The following is a 22357-nucleotide window of genomic DNA, read 5'->3' on the forward strand; positions in this document are numbered from 1 at the left end:
AGCCTTGATCTGAGTTCTCCTTTCTTTAAATGAGCATAATTCTCTTTAGTCAAACTAATCTTCTCATCAAAGCTTTCAATAAAAAATTAAAGATCCTCACTGGAGATGTATATTGAAAATGAATAGAGTTGACCAACAAAATTAGAATTTCATGATATCCTAGTAGTCATTGTAGTACATGCTTGAAGAGTAGCAAAAATGCAAAACAGGAATACAACTGGATAAGAATGAGAAATGCATTTGACACCCATGAAAATCAGTTTCCCTTTCAGATACAGTGAGCCCTCAAAGTTTTCCAATAGTGCATGTATTCAGAGAATGATAAATGAATATTTTACAAAACTAGAATATTCCATTTAAATATTAAGGTCTAGGCCCAAAGACAATCCCTTTTGGTCAACATGTCATATTCCAACACTTGCTCATGGTTTTCTTGCTTGAACAGGGCCTTTTAAGGTTGAGAAGTGCAGACATCTGTATATAAGTCTTCTTTCAGTATTTCCACACTTCTCTGAGCCAAAGATCAGCTCAGCCTAATGTTGCAGCATGTTGCTTGAAGTCATCCTATTGATGGCATATTACATAAGCTAGGACTTTATCTTCGCTTTACCTTTTCCATTTTTCTCCCCAGATGTTTGTCTCCCTTTAAAACCAACTACAGAAAGCCTAGATGTCAATGCTTGCTCAGTCTTCCATACCTTTGCCTTACCTTTTACCTTTTTCTCTCCATTAGTTTGCTTCTTTATGGAATTGACTACAGAAGGTTGTCCACTCTTCTGGACTTTAGGCCTTCCTCCTAACTTTTTGGGGACAAGTGTCTTCTTTTCCTTGGAACCTGTCAAGGGAACTTTTACCACTTTAGCCTTCTTTGTAGTTGAAATACTTTTATACTTCTTTGGTACAGAATTTGACAGTCCCTTAGAACCAAGCTTTGATATCAATGGGCGTCCGGTCCTCTGACTTTTAATTCCTTTTGCAGATGATCTCTCTTTAGGCTTTGTAGTTTCCTTCCCTTTTTTCTGGATCTGATTTTGCTTCACTGCTTCATACCTTCCTTTATTAGTTGTAAGTTCTTCCAAGCTCTCATTTTTTCTTATAGCCTCTTCAATTTGACTTGCTAGAGTGATATCCTTCTTTGTAATCAGGCTTGTCACCTTACCTGCAAAAGAGGTGTCATTCCTCAAAAGATCATTATGTCAAAAAGCTAGGGTGAGAAGTGGAAAAAATGACATAAAGACAAAAACAATGGTGCTTCTCTCGATTAATACATCGCCCATCCTTTCTGTTATTGCTTTTCTCTTCCCACCTTGCTTAACATTTATTTTCAGAGATGTCCAGAAAACTGAAAATAATAGCAGGGGCAATGAAACAAAAGCCAGACTGCAGAATAAAATTCCTTGCCTTTAGCTCCCATCCGGGCAGTTCTTCCAGTCCGATGAAGGTAATCTATCTACAAAAAAGCAAAGAAGAAAGTCATAATGGGTTTTTAAGCTACTGCAAAGCATTTGAGGTGATATGTTAACACAGTAGGAATACTTAAAAGACTCATAACTTACTGGAGTAAGCGGGAAATCAAACATAATAACATGATCAACAGCTAAATCAAGCCCTCGAGCTGCCAAGTCTGTGCACACTAACGTGGGACAGTCACCATCATCACTCTTAAACTTTTTGAGATTCTCAACTCTGAAAAAGAAAAGCTGCAATATTAGATTACAAAGACATGATATCCAACAAGTATTATTTTTAATTTGCAATTACAAAGCTCATTAGCACTCCTCTGCAATACTAGATAACCTTCACCAAATGAAAGGAAAAGCCATTTGACTGTATCATTACATGCAGTCATGTTGTAAAGTATGAAAATTCTCAGACAATTCTACTATCTAGGATTTCTATCTATACCTTTTATTAATCTATATGAATTTAAGCAGCTTTGTGCTTAAAAACATGCCTTTCTTTAACAAGCAACTGACAGAACCACCTTACCCAAGATACAGACAGACACAGGCTGAAACATCTAGCCCAGACTCTATATCCATGACAAGTACCTGAAGAATAGCTTTTACAGTCGTTGCTATTATAATTTATAAAACATAACAATAATAACAATAACGTATCAATTTCTGACTTAGAAGTACGGTAGCAATGTTCTGGGAAAGCCATCATGTCATTTTCCCCAAAATTCACAATTTTATTGACATCAGAACTGTCATTGATGGCCACTGAGAACCTCAAATTCGTTTGCTGCATTCAGTCCTGGTCTGGCCAAGGATGTAATATATGGAAGCAAAAAATAGAAAAAATATCATTCCTTTCCTTTTCTCAGGTATGCTGGATAAACAACTTACACTATACAACATGTGCAACTCCATTCCACTGGCTGACTATAGATGACACACTGCAATACAAGAAAGAGCAGGGAAGGCAACAAGGGGATGTTTCAAATCTAATAGGCAAAAAGTGTCCAGCAACAGAGCTGGTGGACTACTTGGTCCCTTCTTCTTGCAGTGTTGGTTACTTCTTGGTTGAAAGTTTATGCGCGCCAGCTTTCCCTTCAGGGATTTCTTTTAGATTTTATGGCACTAGTTTAATAACATCATTCATGCCAATTTTGTGCGATGTAAGAATTAACTGAAATCTAAGCTTAAGGGGTATATACTATACTTAATTACCTGATTTATGCTCCTCACTGGTGGCCTATATTCCACTCTTTTTAATTTTTTTGTAATATGCTTTGTACATATAATTCCATTAAAATGAAAAAATAAACATAATCCAAAAGAAAAAGCTTTAGGAATATCTATGTATTCTAAAACAGAATATCAAATTTGGACTTTCTTTTCCAATCAGCCAAATTCACCCCTTTTAAATTCCTGTACTATGACAGCACAGAGACCATTTTTTCTCCTAATAGTCTGGCTCCATAATTGTTCCCAAAAAATTTAAAGCAAAATAGAAACATATTTTGAAGGAAAAAACATTAGGAGTATGTGTGTTCCAAAACAGAGTGTTAATTTTTGACATTCTTTTCCAATCAACCAAATTCACCCTTTTTGAATGGCTGCTAATTTACTCTTCCTGAATATGGTGTACTATCACACAGGATAACACACACACCATCATTTCCTTACAGTCTAACCCTGTGAACGTTCCCAAAAATTTATAATAACTTGGCCAAAAATTCATGTCCATTTTGGGTGGCTCTGGCTCTGCGGCTGGTCTGAGAACTGCTGAGAGGACCTCTGTTCCCTGCTATTTTGCTATCCAGTCAACTAATGAATAAATACAATATGAATATATATTTATTCCATAACAAAATGTCAACTTTTAACCTTCTATTTTTATTGACAACCAAGTGTAAGACACTATAATTTCTCCCAAAAGTCTAGCTCCATAATTGTTCCCAAAATTTTCGAATACCTTAGCTAATATATCATGTCCATTTCGAGTGATTGAAGTTCTGTTTGTAAGCTGAGACTCTGAGCACCTTTTAGTAATTTGTGCTCTCTGCCATTTTTTCTAGATAGTCAGTAACAGGAGGGCTGCATTCTCCCACTCAGGGTTCTGGCTCAAAGATGCTCGTGTCAGTTTCCCATTCAGGAACCCCTCTATCAGCTTTGAATCTCTGCTCATTTATGGGGGAAAGAAACTTCAGTAGTTGTCAGAGAAATCTCCATGTTTGGAAAATGGTTGGACCTACTGAAATCTCACTAGCCATTGTAGAGATTGAGGACAACGTAGCACACTTCTGCAAATTTTCCTGGCTAGGTAAATTCAATAAGAACTAGCCTATGCTAAAATCCATTGAGCACTACGTTTCTCATAATTGTAAGACCAAGAGAAGAGCTATAAATTGTGAATAATCCGGTAGTAAAGGTTTTCTAACCATTCAAAACTTACATAGATCAACAATTGACTTTTGAGAGTAGGCCCTGATCTATAGGCAACAATGACCATTATATAATCTTCTGATTTTCCGACTTTGACACAATATAGAAAGTCCCTAAGAACAAGTCCAATTTGTGTTTGCCTTCCTCTCCTTGCTTCAACAATTGACTCTTGAGAGTAGGCCCTGACCTATAGGCAACAATGACCATTATATAATCTTCTGATTTTCTGACTTTGACACAATATAGAAAGTCCCTAAGAACAAGTCCAATTTGTGTTTGCCTTCCTCTCCTTGCTATACAGACCATGAAGAAGGAAATCTTCAAGAAAATCAACAGTGATTTGGCTTCCTATCTCATGTCTTCAGAGTAAAACAAAAAAATCTGAATTTGTAGTAGGTAACCCATAGGAGAAAATTTGGCTCTGAAACAAAAAACTTCTGATACGCAGAAATAGTTGTATAAATATTTTATTAAAAAGATGAATTACAGTTGATGATGATTACAAATGGGGTTCCTGGCTTATATACCACCATGGACACCCTTTGGGGAAAGGGCATGATCTTATGATCGTGCCCTTTCGTCTAATTTAACTGAAAATTAATTAATAAACCTAATCTAACTAATTTTTACATAACATTGCCTTCCTCTCGAAAGAATGCTTTGTCCTCAAAGCATACGTAACGACGGATGTTGTTGACAAAATGCTTCATTCTCCCAAGAAGCTTCTTCTTCGGGTAAGTCCTTCCACTCAATCAAATATTCCTTGATAGTACGATATCGAAGCTTTCTTTCTCTGTAGACAAAATACCTTCTGGTTCTAAAATGACTCTTCCCTCATCATCTAGGGATGGAAGTGTTGTTTGCGCTGTTTGATTGTTACCTAGTGCCCTTTTAAGGCAAGATACGTGGAAGACGTTGTGAACACGACTTGTCTCTGGAAGGCTTAAGCCATACGCATCTTGGCTAATCTTTTTGTTGATCTAATAAGGTCCATAAAACTTTGGTGCCAATTTGTTTTTTCCTTTCTGTTTTAAGGATAATTGTTTGTATGTTCGAGCTTAACAAATACCCATTCTCCAACTTCAAACTCTCTTTCGGTTCTGTTATAGTCTGCTTGTTGCTTCATATGATTCCTTGCATTATTCAGGTTTTCTTTTAATATTTGGACGATTTTTTGGGTTTCTTCTAGTTGATCTTTAACAACAGGTAGATTTGTCTGGACAATAGCTAGATCCTTCCATTTCGGGGGTTCATACCCATATAGAGCTTGAAATGGCGTCATTTTTGCTGATGTATGATAAGTGGAATTATACCACCACTCAGTAAGATGTAACCATTGAGCCCACTTATTTTGTTTTTCTGTAGCGTAGCAACGTAGGTAGGCCTCCAAACACTTATTGACAACCTCTGTTTGGCCATCTGTTTGAGGGTGATAAGTGGAACTCATATTTAGGTAGGTTCCTATATGGCTGAACAATTCCTTCCAGAAATTACCTTTGAACTTGGCATCTCTATCACTCACAATGACTTTCGGAAAACCATGTAACTTATATATATTTTTGCAAAATATTTCAGCAATTTCTTTTGCTGAGTATGACTTCTTTATTGCCATAAAGTAAGCATATTTGGTGAGTCTGTCGACTATTACGAAAATCTTGTCCTTGCCTTCAGATACTTGTAATCGTTCAATAAAGTCTATCGAGATTTCTTCCCATTTCTGATTTGGAATGTTTAAAGGGTGAAGTAATCCTGAGTCGTAATATTTTCACTTTTATTCCTTTGACATGTGTCACATTCTGCTACGTACTTCTGAATATCACGATTCATTCCCTTCCAAAAGAAGGATTGACGTGCATTGTAGTAAGTCTTAAAGAATCCTACATGTCCAGCTGATGGTGAGTCATGTGATTCCTTGAGTATCTTAAACTTAAACTTGGAATTTGTATTTAGATAGATTCTTCCCTTGTACCATAGGATATCATTCTTCCACTCAAATTTTGAGTTGTTGGGAAGGTTATTGATTATTGCCGTTATTTCTAGATCCTTGGCATACTCACTTCGAATTTCGCTAAGCCACTCGGGGACAACAACCGAAATTGCAAGTAGTGTTGGTTCTTCATCTTTCCTAGATAAGGCATCTGCTACTACATTGTCTTTACCTCTTTTATGTAGTATTTCCAAGTCAAAAGCGGCAATTTTTTCAATCCATTTTTGTTGTTCTTTGGAAAGTGTTTTTTGTTGAAGGAGATGCTAGACACTGTTATGGTCTGTTCGAATAGAAAACTTACTTCACAAAAGATCTTGCCTCCACTTAGCTAGTGTGTGCATGATAGCGAGCATTTCTTTGTTGTATGTGGATTTGAGGCGTTCTCTTTTGTTGAGCTTCCTACTTTCAAAAGCTATTGGATGTCCTTGTTGCATTAATACTGCACCTATACCGAATCCAGAAGCATCACACTCAATGATAAATGGTTTAGAAAAATCTGGTTTTGCTAATACGGGAGCATTAGACATAATTACTTTTATTTTTTCAAAACACCTTCCTGCTTCCTCATCCCATAGAAACGAATTCTTCTTTAAAAGATTTGTTAGAGGTGCAGTTATATGTGCATATTTTTTAATAAATCTTCGGTAATATCTAGTCAAACCTAAGAACCATCTTAGCTTGGATATATTAGCAGGTTTGGTCCATTCTTTTATAGCTTTGATTTTGTTAGGGTCCACCTTTACGCCTTCATGGGATATAATGTGTCCAAGGTATTCTACTTCTTCCTTTTCGAAGGTGCATTTGGATTTTTTTGCGTAAAATTGGTGTTCTTTAAGTAGTGTAAGAACTTTGTCCAAATGTTGCAAGTGCTCCTTCCAAGTTTTACTGTAAATTAGAATATCGTCAAAAAATACTAATACAAACTTTCTAAGATGTGGGCGAAATAATTCGTTCATAGTTGCTTGAAACGTTGCTGGTGCATTGGTTAATCCAAACGACATTACTTTAAATTCATAGTGACCTTCGTGTGTTCGGAATGCCGTTTTTGGTATGTCCTCTAATCTGATTCTAATTTGATAGTAGCCTGATCTTAAGTCCAATTTTGAGAAATACCTTGCGCCATGTAGCTCATCCAACATTTCGTCGATAAAGGGGATTGGGAACTTGTTTTTAATTGTTATTTTGTTTAATCCCCTATAGTCAATACATAGCCTGAATGACCCATCTTTCTTCCTTACCAACACCATTGGAGCAGCGTAAGGACTTTTACTTTTCGAGATGATTCCACACTTTAAGAGGTCTTGGATTAATCTCTCGATTTTTGTTTTTTGGTGATGTGGATATCGGTATGGCTTGATGTTAACCGGGTCTGATCCTGCCTTGACTTCTATTGTATGCTCAATTTCCCTATTAGGCGGCATCTTCATAGGTAGGTCTTGAAATACTTTTTCATGTTTCCTAATTAGATCTTGTATCTCTGGTGACTCTTCACTGGTCATACTTGCAGATAACATTTCTAACTGATGACATTGTACTACATAAGCAGGTGCTTCCTTTCGAATCATCTTCATCATCGATACAATTTGATTTTCTGGTGCTTGGAATCCGTGTAATTTGTACTTCTGACCTCCCCATTTGAATTTTATAAATTGTACTTGGTGGTTGGCGGCATAAGTACCTAAAGTTCGTAACCACTAGATACCTAAGACTACATCTACTCCCCCTAATGGTACTGTGAAAAATGGAGACTCTAAACTGAAGTCTTGAATATGCAATTTAACCTTATGGCATTTCCCCACCTTTTCAATCTTCTTACCGTCAGCTACCATCACCTTCATGTTTGGTAAGGGAAATGAAAAAATATTGAGTCTCTTTGCGACGATTGCATCTAGAAAATTGTGTGTGCTACCAGAGTCGATGAGAACCACCACGTTGTTCTTTATGTGTCCTTTTAACTTTAAGGTCTGAGGTTGTGATATACCTGTCATGGCTGATAATGACACTTGCGGAATACTTTCGTCATCTAATTCTGGTGAGAATTCTGGGGCATCCTCTGTTTCTTCTATGTCAGAGTCTTCACTGTTTGAATCATTGGTTGCTTCACAATTATATAGCTTCTTTAGTTCTTTTCCTTTAGCACACCTATGCTTGGGGTCCCACTTCTCACCACAGCGCTTGCATTTACCCTCTTTTATCCTTTGCGTTTCCACATTAGATTTTTCATCTTCACATCGATGTGGTGGAACATATCTTGTATTTTTTGCATCCGCATACTGAGGTGTTCTTCGTCTTGAATATGTTTTTTTGGATTTTGACCAAGATATTTGTTCGAATTTCTTTTCAGCTGTTTTTGCTTTTCGTCTTGCTACTTCTATTGATGAAATGTCATGCATTTCAAGTTCTACTTGTAAATGGGTTTTGAGTCCCGAGATGTATGATTGAATTAGGCGAAATTTTGATAACCCAGGTACTCATGTTACTAAGGTTTCCCATTCTTGAGTGTATTTGTCCACACTTCCTTTTTGTCGTAACTTGATGAGTTTTGAAAAGAACTCTTCTTCTCTTACACCGTCGAATCTTTTAAAGAAGGCATCTTTAAATTTTCTCCAGCTAATGACGTGTGTTGTTTTTTTCCACCACATATACCAGTTATATGTTTCTCCCTCCATTTTCATGGATGCATGCCTGAACTTTTCGTCATCGTCATTGATGTCATATATCTCAAAGTATTCTTCTGCTTTGTTTATCCATGCAACATTGTTTTTTTCGTTTCCATCGAATTTAGGCATCTCGACTTTTGCCCTTCGCCGGTATGTTGCTAATGGTTGAGCGAAAAAAGGGTGTTGATTAGTAAAGGTATCCCAAAGTTGCTTATTTGTAAAGGTTGTGTTACTCGCTTATTGGCGGGGTGTCGCTGATTTTTTTGGGGATTCAACTTTTTCATGAGTCTGTTGACTTTGTTGAATCTGACGAGATGTGTTCTTGATTCTCTTCACCTTCTTTTAGTAGTTGTTCGAGTGTACAATTCGACCTTTTACACAGAATTTTCAGCATTGTTAAGGCATCTCTGATGTTTACTTCTGTTTGGACATGTTGATTTTCCATCTTTATTTCTATTCGATTTGTCGTATCGTGAAGTTTTTTATTTCGTCAGCTTGCTCCCCAAGCTTGATCTGGAATTCATTTAATCTTTTACTGACCTCGTCGTGGTTGTTATTTATCTTATGCTCTGAATCCAACAATTTTTTTTGGAAATCCGCCATTGTCATTGTCGACATTGAGCGGGTTTGCGAGGGCGTGTATTTATCTGCCAACTTAAATATTTTTTTTAAATAATTAAATTAAATTAATTAATTTAATTATTTGACATAAGTTTTTTTTTTGTAAATTTAATTAATTAAATTCACTGTATATATATACAACTTTTACTTAATAAAAATAAATTTAACTAATTAAATTATATATATATATATAATATGATTATGTATATATGTTATATATATTATATATTTCACGTTATATATATATATATATATATATATATATATATATATTTGAATATATATTTTATGTTACATATAATTTTATATGTCTACCACTGATCGTCACGTCCGTTCAATAGAACAATTGTGGCCGATAACACTTCGCCTCACCGCAGATGTTATTCCACGCAGCCGGTAAGTCTGGACAGCAGCAGGTTGTCGTATTGTGGTTGCTACACGATGAGCGGGTGCTGGATGACTGGAGCGCCCAGACAGGGTCGTGAAGCAGCAAGCCCACCGGAGCCGAGAGGTGGCACTTAATACGACGCACGGAAAGAGGTGTGGGCAGCGGATAATAGGTTCTGTGCAGCGTCTTGCCGGAGAACCGAACAGACTCTGATACCAGATGAAACAAAAAACTTCTGATACGCAGAAATAGATATATAAATATTTTATTAAAAAGATGAATTACAGTTTATGATGATTACAAATGGGGTTCCTGGCTTATAGACCGCCATGGACACCCTTTGGGGAAAGGGCATGATCTTATGATCGTGCCCTTTTGTCTACTTTAACTGAAACTTAAATAATAAACCTAATCCAACTAATTTTTACATAACAGGCTCCTCATTTGACATCCAACTAGCCAACAACCCAATGATGCCCCACAGATATTCAGTCAGTGATCTCTCCCATCTGACATGCTTCAAGAAGATGGGTCATCTACTGGAAGGTACATTAACCATTATTGTAATCATGTGCTTTCTTTTAATGTTTTGGGGCATATTGATACGGATCACAGGCCAAGTTGGAAGATTGACCGCTCTTGATTGTACCCTTGTTCCCATGCTTCACCTAGGAGGTTATCCTTTATCCCTAGTCTAGTGTGACCTCCCTTGAGGTCCTTCTTTCAGGAGGGTCATTAGTTGAAGCAGTGTACCCAAGGTAATCCATAATTATCAAACTCCATATTTCCCTTATTATCCACATCCATTCTTTGGGTTGATTGTCATTTGTCATTGGGATTGGCGCCCTATATCTTCATCTCTAAGTTAGGGCCTGGAAAGTTTCCCTAAAAGGTTGATGCAGCTAAAAGAATGATAAACACATATAAAGCCACAACTCAAAAAAAGAAAAATGCAAAAGATAGTTGGGACTTAGTAAGTGTGTGGGCAAAAGCCTAGCATGAGCTCTACCCCCTCGTTAGCCATCACCTAGTTCCTTAGCATTTCATTCTTTATATGAAAGAAACTCTTGAATATCGCAACCCTGATGAGCGAGAAACTGCCACATATTTAAGGGGTATTGAAAAGGCATAAAGCAAGCTTGGTCTCCTAAGCTAGCAAGAGCAGAAGATAAATCATTAAAGTAAAAGGCTCCCCAAAGAGGTGGCAAAAGAAAACCAAGGAAAGGGGTAACTCATGCCTCCATGATTGCTCCCTCTTCCCATTATAGCACTTAGAGATGTTGGACCCCCTTGACGAGCACCTAAATGTTCCACCAAGTTTCAGGGACAGGGGGGTGCGAGAATGGGGAGACGCACAGGGGTCATGTGTGGGAGCACCCCCAAATTTTAGGAAAATTCATGGGGGGCAAGGGGACATTTGGGTGTGTGTGTTTGTGTGTATATACACACATGATTCAAATTCAATAATGGAATACATCATAAATGATTCAATGAAATAGAAATAGTAAAATATTGTATACATTGATTTAAATTCATTATTTTAAAATCTAATTAGTTCTAAACAAAATAGTAGATTTTAAAGTCCGAGGACTAGAATAGTAGATTTACAAGTTGGATGCAAGAAGGTTAAAGATCAAGAGGGAGCTGACATGTTCTCAAAGATAAGTATCTTATATCTCTCTTATTTTAAATTATTATTATTGTTGTTATTCTTGTCCGTGTATGTCTTGCTTGGTTGTATTTGTTCTAGCTTGGCCTCCTAATGAGGATTGCAGGTACATGATGAAGCCTGCCAAAGTTGTTGCAATAAATGAAAAGATTGGAAGAACAAAGCCTATGACAAGAAGACTCGTGTTGAGATATAGTGTATTAGACTCAGAGGGAGCAGACAAAATTAGCCAGATAAAAGCTTGTTTTTTCATCTATGCTGAAAAGAAGTTAGTTGTATCTTCCAAGATGAAGATGGTTGAAGTACCAAGCAAAGGATTATCCCAGAATGAGGGGAGAAGATTATGAAGACACATTTTCTCCGGTTGCCAGCATCAAGGCTTTGAGATTCATGATAGAGATACACGTTTGCAAATTGAAGAAAGCCTTGTATGGGCTTAAGAAGGATCCTCATGCATTGTACTCTCGCATTGATAGCTATTTGTTGAGCCTTGGTTTCATAAAAAGCGATGTTGATCCCAATTTGTACTTTAAAGTTGTTGAAGGTGAGCCTTTGATTTTGTTGTTGTATGTCTAGTGTAAGAGGGAGCTAATTTTTGAATTCGAGATGAAGGATCTTGGTCTTATGCATTACTACATGGAATTGGAAATTTGGCAAAAGCCTGATGAAATCTTTTTTAGACAAGAAAAGTCCACCATTAAGATTCTTTAGAAATTTGGCATGATGGACTATAAGTCCATGGACACTCCTATAGTAACAAATTTGAAGAAGTTGCCAGATTGTGACTTTGATTTGGTTGATCCCTCTATGTATCACAAATTGATTGGCTCATCGAACTATTTAGTGAACACCAGGCCTAATATTTGTTATGTTGTGAACACATTGAGCCAATTCTTGGTTAAGCCCCGACATGTGCATTGGGTTGTAGCAAAACATATATTGAGATATCTATGTGGCACCATTGATTACTACGTTGCACAATACGGGGAAACGAGTATGAGTAGCAACAAAACCTTACAAGGTGACATTAGAAGGATTCTTGAAAGAGTACTATGAAAGCAAATATGAGGGGAGGAACTTATTGTGTGAACTACATTAGCACAACATTCTCTTTGACTTTGAACCAAAATGTAATCCAACTCCCTTTATCTGTGACACCTAGTTGAGGGCTTTTACATTGTTCTTGCAAAATTAGGCACGTTGGAAGAATGACCAATTCATTGCCCAACAAATCATAGTTGCAATCCATAGGTACAAGGCGAATACTACAGAACAAAATCCATACATATTAACCATTTTGCATGGGTCAATAACCCCAAATACTCTGGCTTTTGGAGCCAATTAATAGGAAGCCACTTTGACTGTATGGAACAAATAGGATTCTCGAAAGATGATGCTATGGAGGGTTGTGGCTAGAGGTGGGAGCATGCTACAGAGGCCATGAGGATGATAGATGCTTTCAATCACCTCAATCTCATATTAGCATTACAATGGGTTAAAAGGTATGTAAATTGTATGAAAAGATGTGGGAATGCATGGGTTGGCTTAAGATTTCTTTACGCAATTATATGGCTCCCTTCGCCCAAATATCAACTGGACTATAATGTAGAAGAGTGTTGATTTTTCTTAGTACTTCAAAACCAGGTCTATATCTAATCACGATCATAAACACGTTGAAATACACACAACTCCAAGCACTTTGCACAACGGAAATGTAACAGTAGTGAACCAATAAAGTACACAAGAATTTATGCATACCCAAAACTTGTTTATATTACAACTTTAACACAACAAACATAGGGCTCCTGTACCAAGGATCATTGCTCTTACAATTACCCCCGATACATGGAAAACTAGGGCTTGAATTCAACAACGTTTGACTATCAATCTGCCCAAGAACAAGAACAAACTTGACATACTTGTTGAAGAAACGCTTGACCACATCCCTTTCAGTCCACTTATCTTGAACACTTGGCAAGTCCTTTGCCACCTCTACTCACAGAGTTACTACTCCAATACCTCTGCACATCAAGCTGCACACAAGGGTTTTGCTGCTCCAAAGCACTTGCACAATTCAACCTACCGAGATCGATACCCAGCATCGTAGCTAACAACGGTAGCTCCAATTCTAGTCCCATATCCATATGAAGTAAATGTGAATCTACTCCAGGGGCAAATAAATTACTAGCAAAGGTGATGGCTTTGGTGACCCCGGCTGTGAGAAGAAACCTACTCGGAAGTAGTTGCCATAAAGCTGGGTAATAGATCCTCCCTGCTTGCTTCCAAGTAGTTGCCTACCCCAAACCCCTTCGTTCGAGCTTACTCCAGTTCCTACCCCAATTGATGATCCATATAGTAGGCTAGAGGCGAAAGCAAGCACAAAGGCAGATTACTACCTTGGTGAACTCAAATCCCTTCCATTTTGGCACCACCAACAATCTGCTTTCTCACAGTGATTTTCCATTTCAAACACACTCTACAATCAGCCTCCATTATACTCAGCCTCTCATAGTGGGTTAGTTCCTCCTATAACACTATATAACAACTCTTCTAAACTCTTTCAAAACACAATTTAGCATAACAGACTTCAAGGCATGCACTCAACATTCATATACATGATTAGAACTCCTCACAAGACATCCATAAAACTAAGGCCTAGATGAAGTAGTTTACCTTGTTTGTAGCATATTTATCTTCAGTAGGCTTTAGCATTTGCAACTCTATCGAAGATATCTTGAAACCCTTGTCCTGTGCATGTGTGTGAGAGAGAGTGTGTTTTTACTGCAACTTCATAAATATAAAAGCAAAGAAACAAGATTGTTCTAGCACAGACAGTGCACAACAGTTCACAAGTACCATATGAATCCCTACTTTGATAATTAAATGAACAATCCTTTGAAGTTATCTTTTGAACAAAAAAGGTAATTAGAAGGCCCATCACCCCTCCAATTGGTACTATGGCTATGGAAATCTCCCTTGAAGTCTTTCCCATTCCATCACCACCATTATCACAAGCACATATGGAATGATGGGTCTACCTATGACATGTCCTTCCCCTTGGGGGCCAAAAGCACCTAATAGGGCTAGAGGTATAACCATCCCTAACACAAGTGTGGTAACTTGCCTACAAATCCTAAGATAGAAACACATTGGAAGGCAAGATTTGTGTGAACTATTTTTATGCCCCTGGCATTGAATATGGCTCACAATAATAATTTAATGGTTTTTGTCCCTGATGCTATGTTGCACGATACGGGGAACGAGTACGAGTTTCTGAAACGGGAACGGGTACAAAACGTAGCCTGGAAATGGGGAAACGCAATATATATATATTAGGACATTTAAGAAATATGTGCAATCATAAAGCATACATGATACATTCTAATTTATTACATTATGATTAAATTGTCAATTGTCAATGCATAAACTATAAGTCTCTAATTAGATATCATTTTTGGGATTCAACTGCGTTAAGTAAGTCATTCAAACGTATGACCATTTCCATGAGAGGTAGTCGTAACTGACTAATTTCTCATGATTTTTGAATAGTTCACTTAGCACTCATTGCATCGGGTGATGCTCACAGGGGTGAAGAAGTGGGATTGAAACTAGTGAAATGTGGAGAACAAATCACATAGCATCAATCATCACTTCCGGGGCTTGCAATATCCAAAATCACATAATGAAAATAGCAATATCCAAAATCAGCCACAAGAAATTTCTAATTTCTTGTCTTGTGCTTGATTAGGAGTCTCCTCCTACATAGTCGAACGACCTTAGTGCTCTTGATTAAATACAAGTTCCATACCCTAGTGCCCTAGGTGCTCTTGATTATTGGGAGTCTCCCCTGCATAGAGGGCTTGGTTCTCTTGATTAAATACAAGTTCCATACCTTAGTACATGACAAAATCCAATGGAAACATTGCAATCCCCCTAATCCTGAAATCCTGAAAAATAGATAAGTTTGTTGGATTTTGAGTGAGATCTAAAATTCTACTTTCTCCATATGAAATCCAATGAGGGCGAAACCACTCTCAAACATCCTGAGTCATTTCATGGTAATGTTAAAAATTTAAGTAAAAGGATGAGAATGAAAGATAAAGGAGAATGTCACTTTTACTTAATCATCTTTTTTATAACTTGGGAGAGGCATCTAAAAGCATCCAGAAGATATTTTAGTCGCCCAATAAAAAATTAGAAGCAAAAAAAATTAAAAAAATAAAATAAAAGAAAACGTCAAGTGTTAACTGGAAACTCCGTCATATGGCCTAGAAACTCATTTCCAGTCGTATTGGCCACGTTTCCCCAGCATGAAATGGGCCAGTACGGCCGGAAACGAGTTTCCAAGTTGTACGATACGAGTTTCCTCGTTTCCGTTTCGTTCCCAACCGGAAACGGACCCCTTGGCAACGTTCCCTGCAACTTAGCCCTAATGGTGTTGATCTCATTTGCTCTTGAGGGTATGTTTCAAGTGGCTCATTAATCATGCCGCAGAAACCCTTTGAAGGAAGGCTTGACACTTATCCAGCACCTTTCAGAGGACGTTTTACCCATTGCTTAGAAAAGACATGACCTTGTTGCTCCAACATTGCCTTTATGAGATGTACGTTGGGCTTTGATGAGACTCCACATGGTTGTATGCCCCCTGCTACACCTCCAAATGTTGAAACGATGTAATAATAAGCCAAGGCGTTGGCTTGTTTAATGATGTGCCCAAATGGACCCAAGACACCCCATGTGCCCTAGAAGGGTGATGTGAGCCTTCTTAGAGATGACATCATGGTGGATGAGGAGTTATTTGGAGATATACCCATGCACTTTGATGATTTCTTAGAGTGAGGAACACTCATGAGCCTCTTTGTCACTTGCTTGATGGAGATTGTCCATTTTGAGAGGATGACATCATCATGGAGAGCCTTTATTCCCACACGTGTGGGTTATTTTGATGTATTTATCATGTTTTGAAGCTATCTTAAGGTTGGTTTGTGACCTTTAGGCCTAGTTGAATGCTCAAGTAAACTTTTTAGGGCTTTTACTTGTAAATTAATGAAAAGTGACTTGGTTACCCTCATATAAATAGAGGGAAGTCACTTTCATTTGTATCATCACACTTCACAACACTTTGCTTTCTTGTAAGAAGTGCACACTAGCTCTCTTGTTCTTTTCTCTTGGACACAATGTGATCTTGGTGGAGCGAATTGTCTTGGGAGGGATATTTTTGCATGAGGAGACTTGTCTTGGATTGATGAAGTGATTCTTGATTGAATGGTGTAAGTTTATTGCTGATTTTCTTCCATTTTGCATGCAAATTTTTGAAATTAGGGTTTCTTTGTGCCATATTAAAAAGTGCAATATCTTTTATGAAATCTTGTTTCTTTATGCTTTGCAAAATTAGTCTTTCAAGAATTCGTCAAAGAAACTTCATTTATGCCTCCTCTGATCTTAAATCTCCACTTAAAGGAAGTCGCTACAGTTTCTAAGAGAGGCTTCTTAGTCATCCACCCACCTCATTCAGATTCCTCTATATTTAACCTTGCCATCATTGACTCCATCGCCCAATCGGGAGAAAATACTATACTAGCTTGTGATGGTCATTTAAATTTCTTCTTTTCCCTTAAATTTATAGTAACTAGGGTTATTGTTAGCTTAAATCTGCATCTAATAGCAATTTATTGTCCATTTGTTATTACCCTATTGAAAGGGATCACATTTAATAAATATAAAAAGGTAAAACCTAGCATTAATTGCATCTTTTCACCCAAAATTATGGCTTATGTCTTGATTTTAATTGTTGTCATATGCATTTTCAGCCATTTAAAACCATTGTTTATTTAACCCTAGCTTCCCTCCTTCATAGCCTTTGCTCCTTTGTTGATACTATCACTCATAGGCTATTTTCTCAAGTTGTTATATGCCATTGTGTGCCCAAAATCTGCATATCATACAAACCCTAACTTATAGCAGCTTTCTGCTAAGTCATATAGGTCTTAGGAAGGTGTAATTGAAGTCTAGGCAACTCCTATCTCGACCTATCAAGGCTTGGCCAGTACCTTTTCCTTCAATTATTAGACCTTCCATCACCTTTTAGCCCTCCTTGGCTGAATACCTTGTCGTTGACCTTTTGCAGGGAAGCCTCCAAAATGGGGATAATATCCACCACTAAATAGCTGAAGAGAAGCCACTAAGGTGACAGTGGTAGCCAGTCTCTTCTTGCCATGAAACCTAGGTTGCCTAGTGAGGCTTTGCACTAGGCCTGCTAGATTTTGTGGTAACATGACAAAAATTGTGTTTTAGTAAATTAGAAAATGGTATTTCAAAGGTTGTTGAGTATAAAGTTCAATTACACGACCCTCAATAGGATTATGCCCAAAAGCCAAAATATGAATAGGTACCATTTAACTAAACTCTATGTAAAGGATTGTCCCTTAGAAAAAGATCCCTATCTAGAAAGAGCATCAATCATAGCCAGACCAAGAGAATCCAAGATCCCCTCCCCAACCATAACCCAAATCCTTATAGAGGTGCTAAAGTAGACTAATAGTAGTTCTCTAAAGCAATACCAGAGCCCTCACCGAAGCAGCCAGAAAGCATTCCAAGGAAATCAGAAATCAACAAAAAAGTGAAAACAATCAAATTGGTTGTCAAGAATGAGAATATACTTGAGCCATCATTTACCATGGATTATGTTGCAAAATGTAACTACTGTCGGTCTTAATAATTGTATTTGAGTCATAATGTAATGTATTGTTAAAAGAAAGAAAAAGGAATTTTATTGTAAAAGAATTTGACTTATTAAAGCATGGGTTGCATGCTTGGGTCAATGGTTTTTAAGTCAAAGCCTCCATTGTAGGCTTCTAGGGTTTATGTCAAGAGTTTGTCTTTGTCATCATGTAAAAGACCCTTCTTGTGCTTCATCTATCAAGAAAGAAATTTATATTGATGTAAATTAGGTCTTTTAGGCCTCCTCCACCAAGTTAGCCTCAACCTGGACAATCAACCTAAATAAGAGGCAAAATCCACTATATAAAGGCAGCAACTCAACCTCATTTGGAGCACATCCACAACAAGTACGATTTGCAATTGTTGGTGAAGGAAAAAGGGTGCGAAATTCAAGGAAGAAGGATAAAACTCTAGCAAAGGAGAAGGAAGTCTTTGTCAAGAAAAAGAAGTCGAATTTTCTCCCTCTACTCTCACATGTGCAAAACTCTGAAGCTATTGGGGAGGCCGAAATTTCAGACCTGTAGTAGGTCCGAAATTTTGGAAACTGGGGGCCAGAGATTATGTGTTGTTGTTGGGTTGAAGCTGGGAAGCAAGAAGAGACTACTGAAGTTTGCATAATCATCTTGGAAGGCTAACTTGGTGGAGGAGGAAGGTCTTTTTGGTCAGATCTAAGGTCTTGGTTGTTGAGAAATCTAGGGCATCAATAGTTAGGTGATTTCTCTACTTTGATAAGTGCTTGTGAGAGCTTTTTCACTTCTTGATTATAATCTTCTCTTGCTTATGTTATTACAGAGTTCTTTCTCATCAAGACAATTACCAATGCATGAACAATAAAGGAGACAAGAGACACCATATGCACGTTGTCAGCCAAGGCCAAAACCTCTCACTCTTTGAGAGGAAAACCCAAACAAATTCTTCTTATAGAACCTTCAATTGACGAATGCCAAGACCATGACAAAGACCCTTGACACTAGAGCCCTTCCAAGACTAAGTCACAAGCCTCCTCTTCACCCTTAGATCAATGTTGCTCTTCCTCTTCCCCTTCTTCGCTTCCTTCAGAATTTCAGCCTCTTCTTGTAGGTCTGCAACTCTTTTCTTTTCAACAAAAACCCTAGATCAAGCTTTTGATCCTTGAATAGTCTCCTATAGAAGAGAGACTCCTTTCTCTTCTACTCGGCTTCCTTCAGTGAAGTCTTCACCCAATCTAAATCACTTTTGTATAACTGCGATCTTCGACCTCCCTTTGCCAACTTCGAATCTGCAATCTTCACACATGTGAGGGTAGACTAGCCCAAAAACAGTCCACCAATGATGTCACTTTCTACGCTTTTCTTCCTTCATTCCTCGCTGATGTTAAGGGCTCCTTCTAGAGTGATTTTCGCACTTGGTTATCTCTAATGTTCCTGACTGAATTGTTTTTCTTCCAAATGAGGTCGAGCACTGCTATATATAGTGGTTTGCCCATGACAATTAGGTCGACATGATCACTGGAGTAGGCCGACTTCATCTTTCTAGAATAATCCTTTCATTGTAGGCTAACTTGAGAGAGGACTAGTAACAAGGTCTTGGAGGGTGAATTACAAAAACAAATTTGACTTTTACAATGTGTAACATATCTTCAATACATGACAATGACTCTTTAGACTTTTATGACTAGATGACAAAATCCCTAAGGGCTCACAATGGGAGCCTTAACTAAAAATAAAATCTCTTGCTCATGAAACCCATGATGCAAGCATTACAATAATTTTATTTTTCTTCTTTACATCTTTTACATAAAATCGCAATTACATGTCATTATGACCACTGATCCTAGTTACACTTCTCAATATTGGTTTGTCTCAACTTGATTTGAATCTATTAGTGGAAGAGTTTGACTAGGTATTCCCCTATAGAGGGGTTTTAGCCCTAGCTGAGTGTCTACATCTGGTGTCATTAATCTTCATGTTTTGATTTGATAATTGCTTGATAAAAGAAGATTAAAGAAGAACATAAAGAAAGTTAATAAGACTATAAGAATATCACAAGTAATTATCAACACAAGAGAATCTTCCTGCCTCTCTGATTTTCTAACATGGCATCAGAGTTAAGGTGAAGGACGAAAGAAAAAGGCAGCTTGAAGATCTATTGAAAGAAGGGTTAAGAAGGAAGGAACAAGAGAAGCCTACTCCCTATATCAAGAAAAGGAGATATTATAAATTATATGGCAACCTCAATGAAGACATAAAATAAGCTAGAAGGAGCCTCCAATTATAGGGCTTGGAGGAAGAGAATGGATCTTATTCTTGTTAAGCATAAAGTTTTGGATTTTGCTCAAGAAAAAGTTAAGAAACCTACAGATGATGCAGGAAAGGAAGAGTACAAGGAAATTGACATATTGACCATGAATTTAATAGTAGATGGAGTGAAGGACAATCTAATCCCATACATATCCAATATAGACTCTGCACAAGAAATGTATGAAGCCCTTTCCAAGTTGTTTACCATCAAGAACATTTGTCAGAGAGCTAGTCTTAAGAATGAACTAAGAATAATAAAGATGAAAAAAGATGATAATGTGTCATCATATTTTGTAAGGATCTCTAGAATAAGAGATGAATTCCAAGTGATTAATGAAGTTGTACCAGACAAAGAACTTGTGATTGTTGCACTACTAGGTCTACTAAAATCTTGGAGCTCTTTTGCAACAGGAATTAGCAATTGGAAGGATACTCCAACCTTTGAACAAAGGTGGAATGCATGCAGTGCATCTCATTAGCAAGTAACAAAAAGGAGGATGAAGAGAACAATACTTCTACAAGAAGTTCAAAGGACCAAAGAAGAAGGTTGATCTATCAAAGATTGAATGCTACAATTGTCATAAGATGGGACACTACAAAAGTCAATGTCTTGAGAATCCAAGAAATAAGAAGAGAGAAAGAGAACATGCAAATGTTGTTGATGAAGCTCCACCCAAGAAAAACAAGACTGAAGAATCTGAAGTCAAAGACTTATACTATTAAGTCTTCTCTTACATATCCTTCTAAGTCTACTATTTTAAGTTTTGTAATGTTTTCTTTTATGTTTTGATTTCTAGAGTTTGTAGATCTAATATATCTTGTTAGAACTTTTTGGATTGTTTAAGTTGTAGGTATCCCTCAGAAAGACTAGATTAAGAGGGAGCCTTCACCATTTTACCAAAATATAAGTATATTGTTCTTTGTTTCATCTTTCATGTTTGGTTTCCTCCTCACATCGAGATTTGTTTGTATTGTATACTCATAATATTTTTCTTTATAGGTAGATTTTAGACTTATGTTTGGTTATGTAGATAGAGATTTTGAATTTACCACAATTTTAAGAGAAATTCTTCGGCATAAATCACAAGATAAATCATTTGTCGACACGTTTCGAACCAACAAGTGTGGTTCATCGTCAGGACAAGTTGAAGAAACAGATCCAGCTTAGCAAGTTAAATAGTCTGAGCAAAGACTCCAATGGCTATCCTGACTAACGGCTAATTTTGACTTTAGGACCAGAGTCAAGATTTAATGGAAATTAGTTAAATTATGTGAATATATAAATATAAATTAATTTAAAAGTTGTTAAAGGTTAGTTAAAAAGGTATTGTTTAATAATTAAAAATTATAATTCGTTATTTAAATGGGACTTAAAGTGTGTGTGTGTATATATATATATATATATATATATAAAGAAATATATACAAGGGTTAGTTAGAAACTTATTGGAACGAGAAAATAATTTAAAAATAAAAATTGGAATATACATAAAAAAATTGGAATTTACCACAATGTTATTTGGGAATTGTTGACGTTTCAAATCCAAAAGTGGATCCATCTTCAGGACAAAGAACTGAAGAAAGATAAGGCAAACAAATGAATAAATAAATAAACAAAAGAAATCACAACAAACCTAAAATGTCGGCTAAGAAAACAAATATATGAATAATAACTAAAAATAATAACCTAATAAATATGAAAATAACCTAAATATTACACTTGAATAAATAATTTATACACTTGAAAAGAATAATTATTAGAATAATGTTAATAAATAAATAAAGATACCTATTAATATTATTAAGGTAAATTAATAGTGGCAAATTAATAATAATTTTTAGTAATTAAATAAAATCATTAAGATACCTTAATTATAATTAAATTAAATAATCAAGATATCTTAATTGTAACGTTAATTAATACAATAAAGAATATTATTAATTATAAATAATGTTATTTAATCACTTTCTAATAATATAAAATGTTTATTGAAATACTTTTATGGTTAAGATAATGTTAAAATCAATTATATTATAAAATAATGTTATAGTTATTGTTAAGATTAATGCATATTAAAATTAAATTAGAATTCAAACAAGGGGAAGAGAGTCATACCTGAGAGGAAGAAGAATCACCCATT

General features: G+C 36.6%; 1 protein-coding gene across 1 annotated transcript in view; it reads right to left on the bottom strand.

Moving 5' to 3' along the window:
• Positions 1 to 278: 278 nt before the first annotated feature.
• The window catches only part of RH39, a 91643-nt gene continuing 69564 nt past the window's right edge, over positions 279 to 22357 (bottom strand). The window contains exons 7-9 of the mRNA XM_089439144.1: positions 1557 to 1686; positions 1402 to 1450; positions 279 to 1159 (exon numbers count right to left, since the gene is read on the bottom strand). Of these exons, the coding sequence (XP_089295270.1) occupies positions 588 to 1159; positions 1402 to 1450; positions 1557 to 1686 (751 nt within the window). The 3' untranslated portion in view covers positions 279 to 587. The remainder of the gene's footprint in view (positions 1160 to 1401; positions 1451 to 1556; positions 1687 to 22357) is intronic.

Source organism: Pinus tabuliformis, chromosome 9 (genome assembly GCF_031772625.1).
Source record: "Pinus tabuliformis cultivar Carrire ecotype Pingquan chromosome 9, CPIR1, whole genome shotgun sequence".
In the NCBI taxonomy this organism is placed as follows: Eukaryota; Viridiplantae; Streptophyta; class Pinopsida; order Pinales; family Pinaceae; genus Pinus; species Pinus tabuliformis.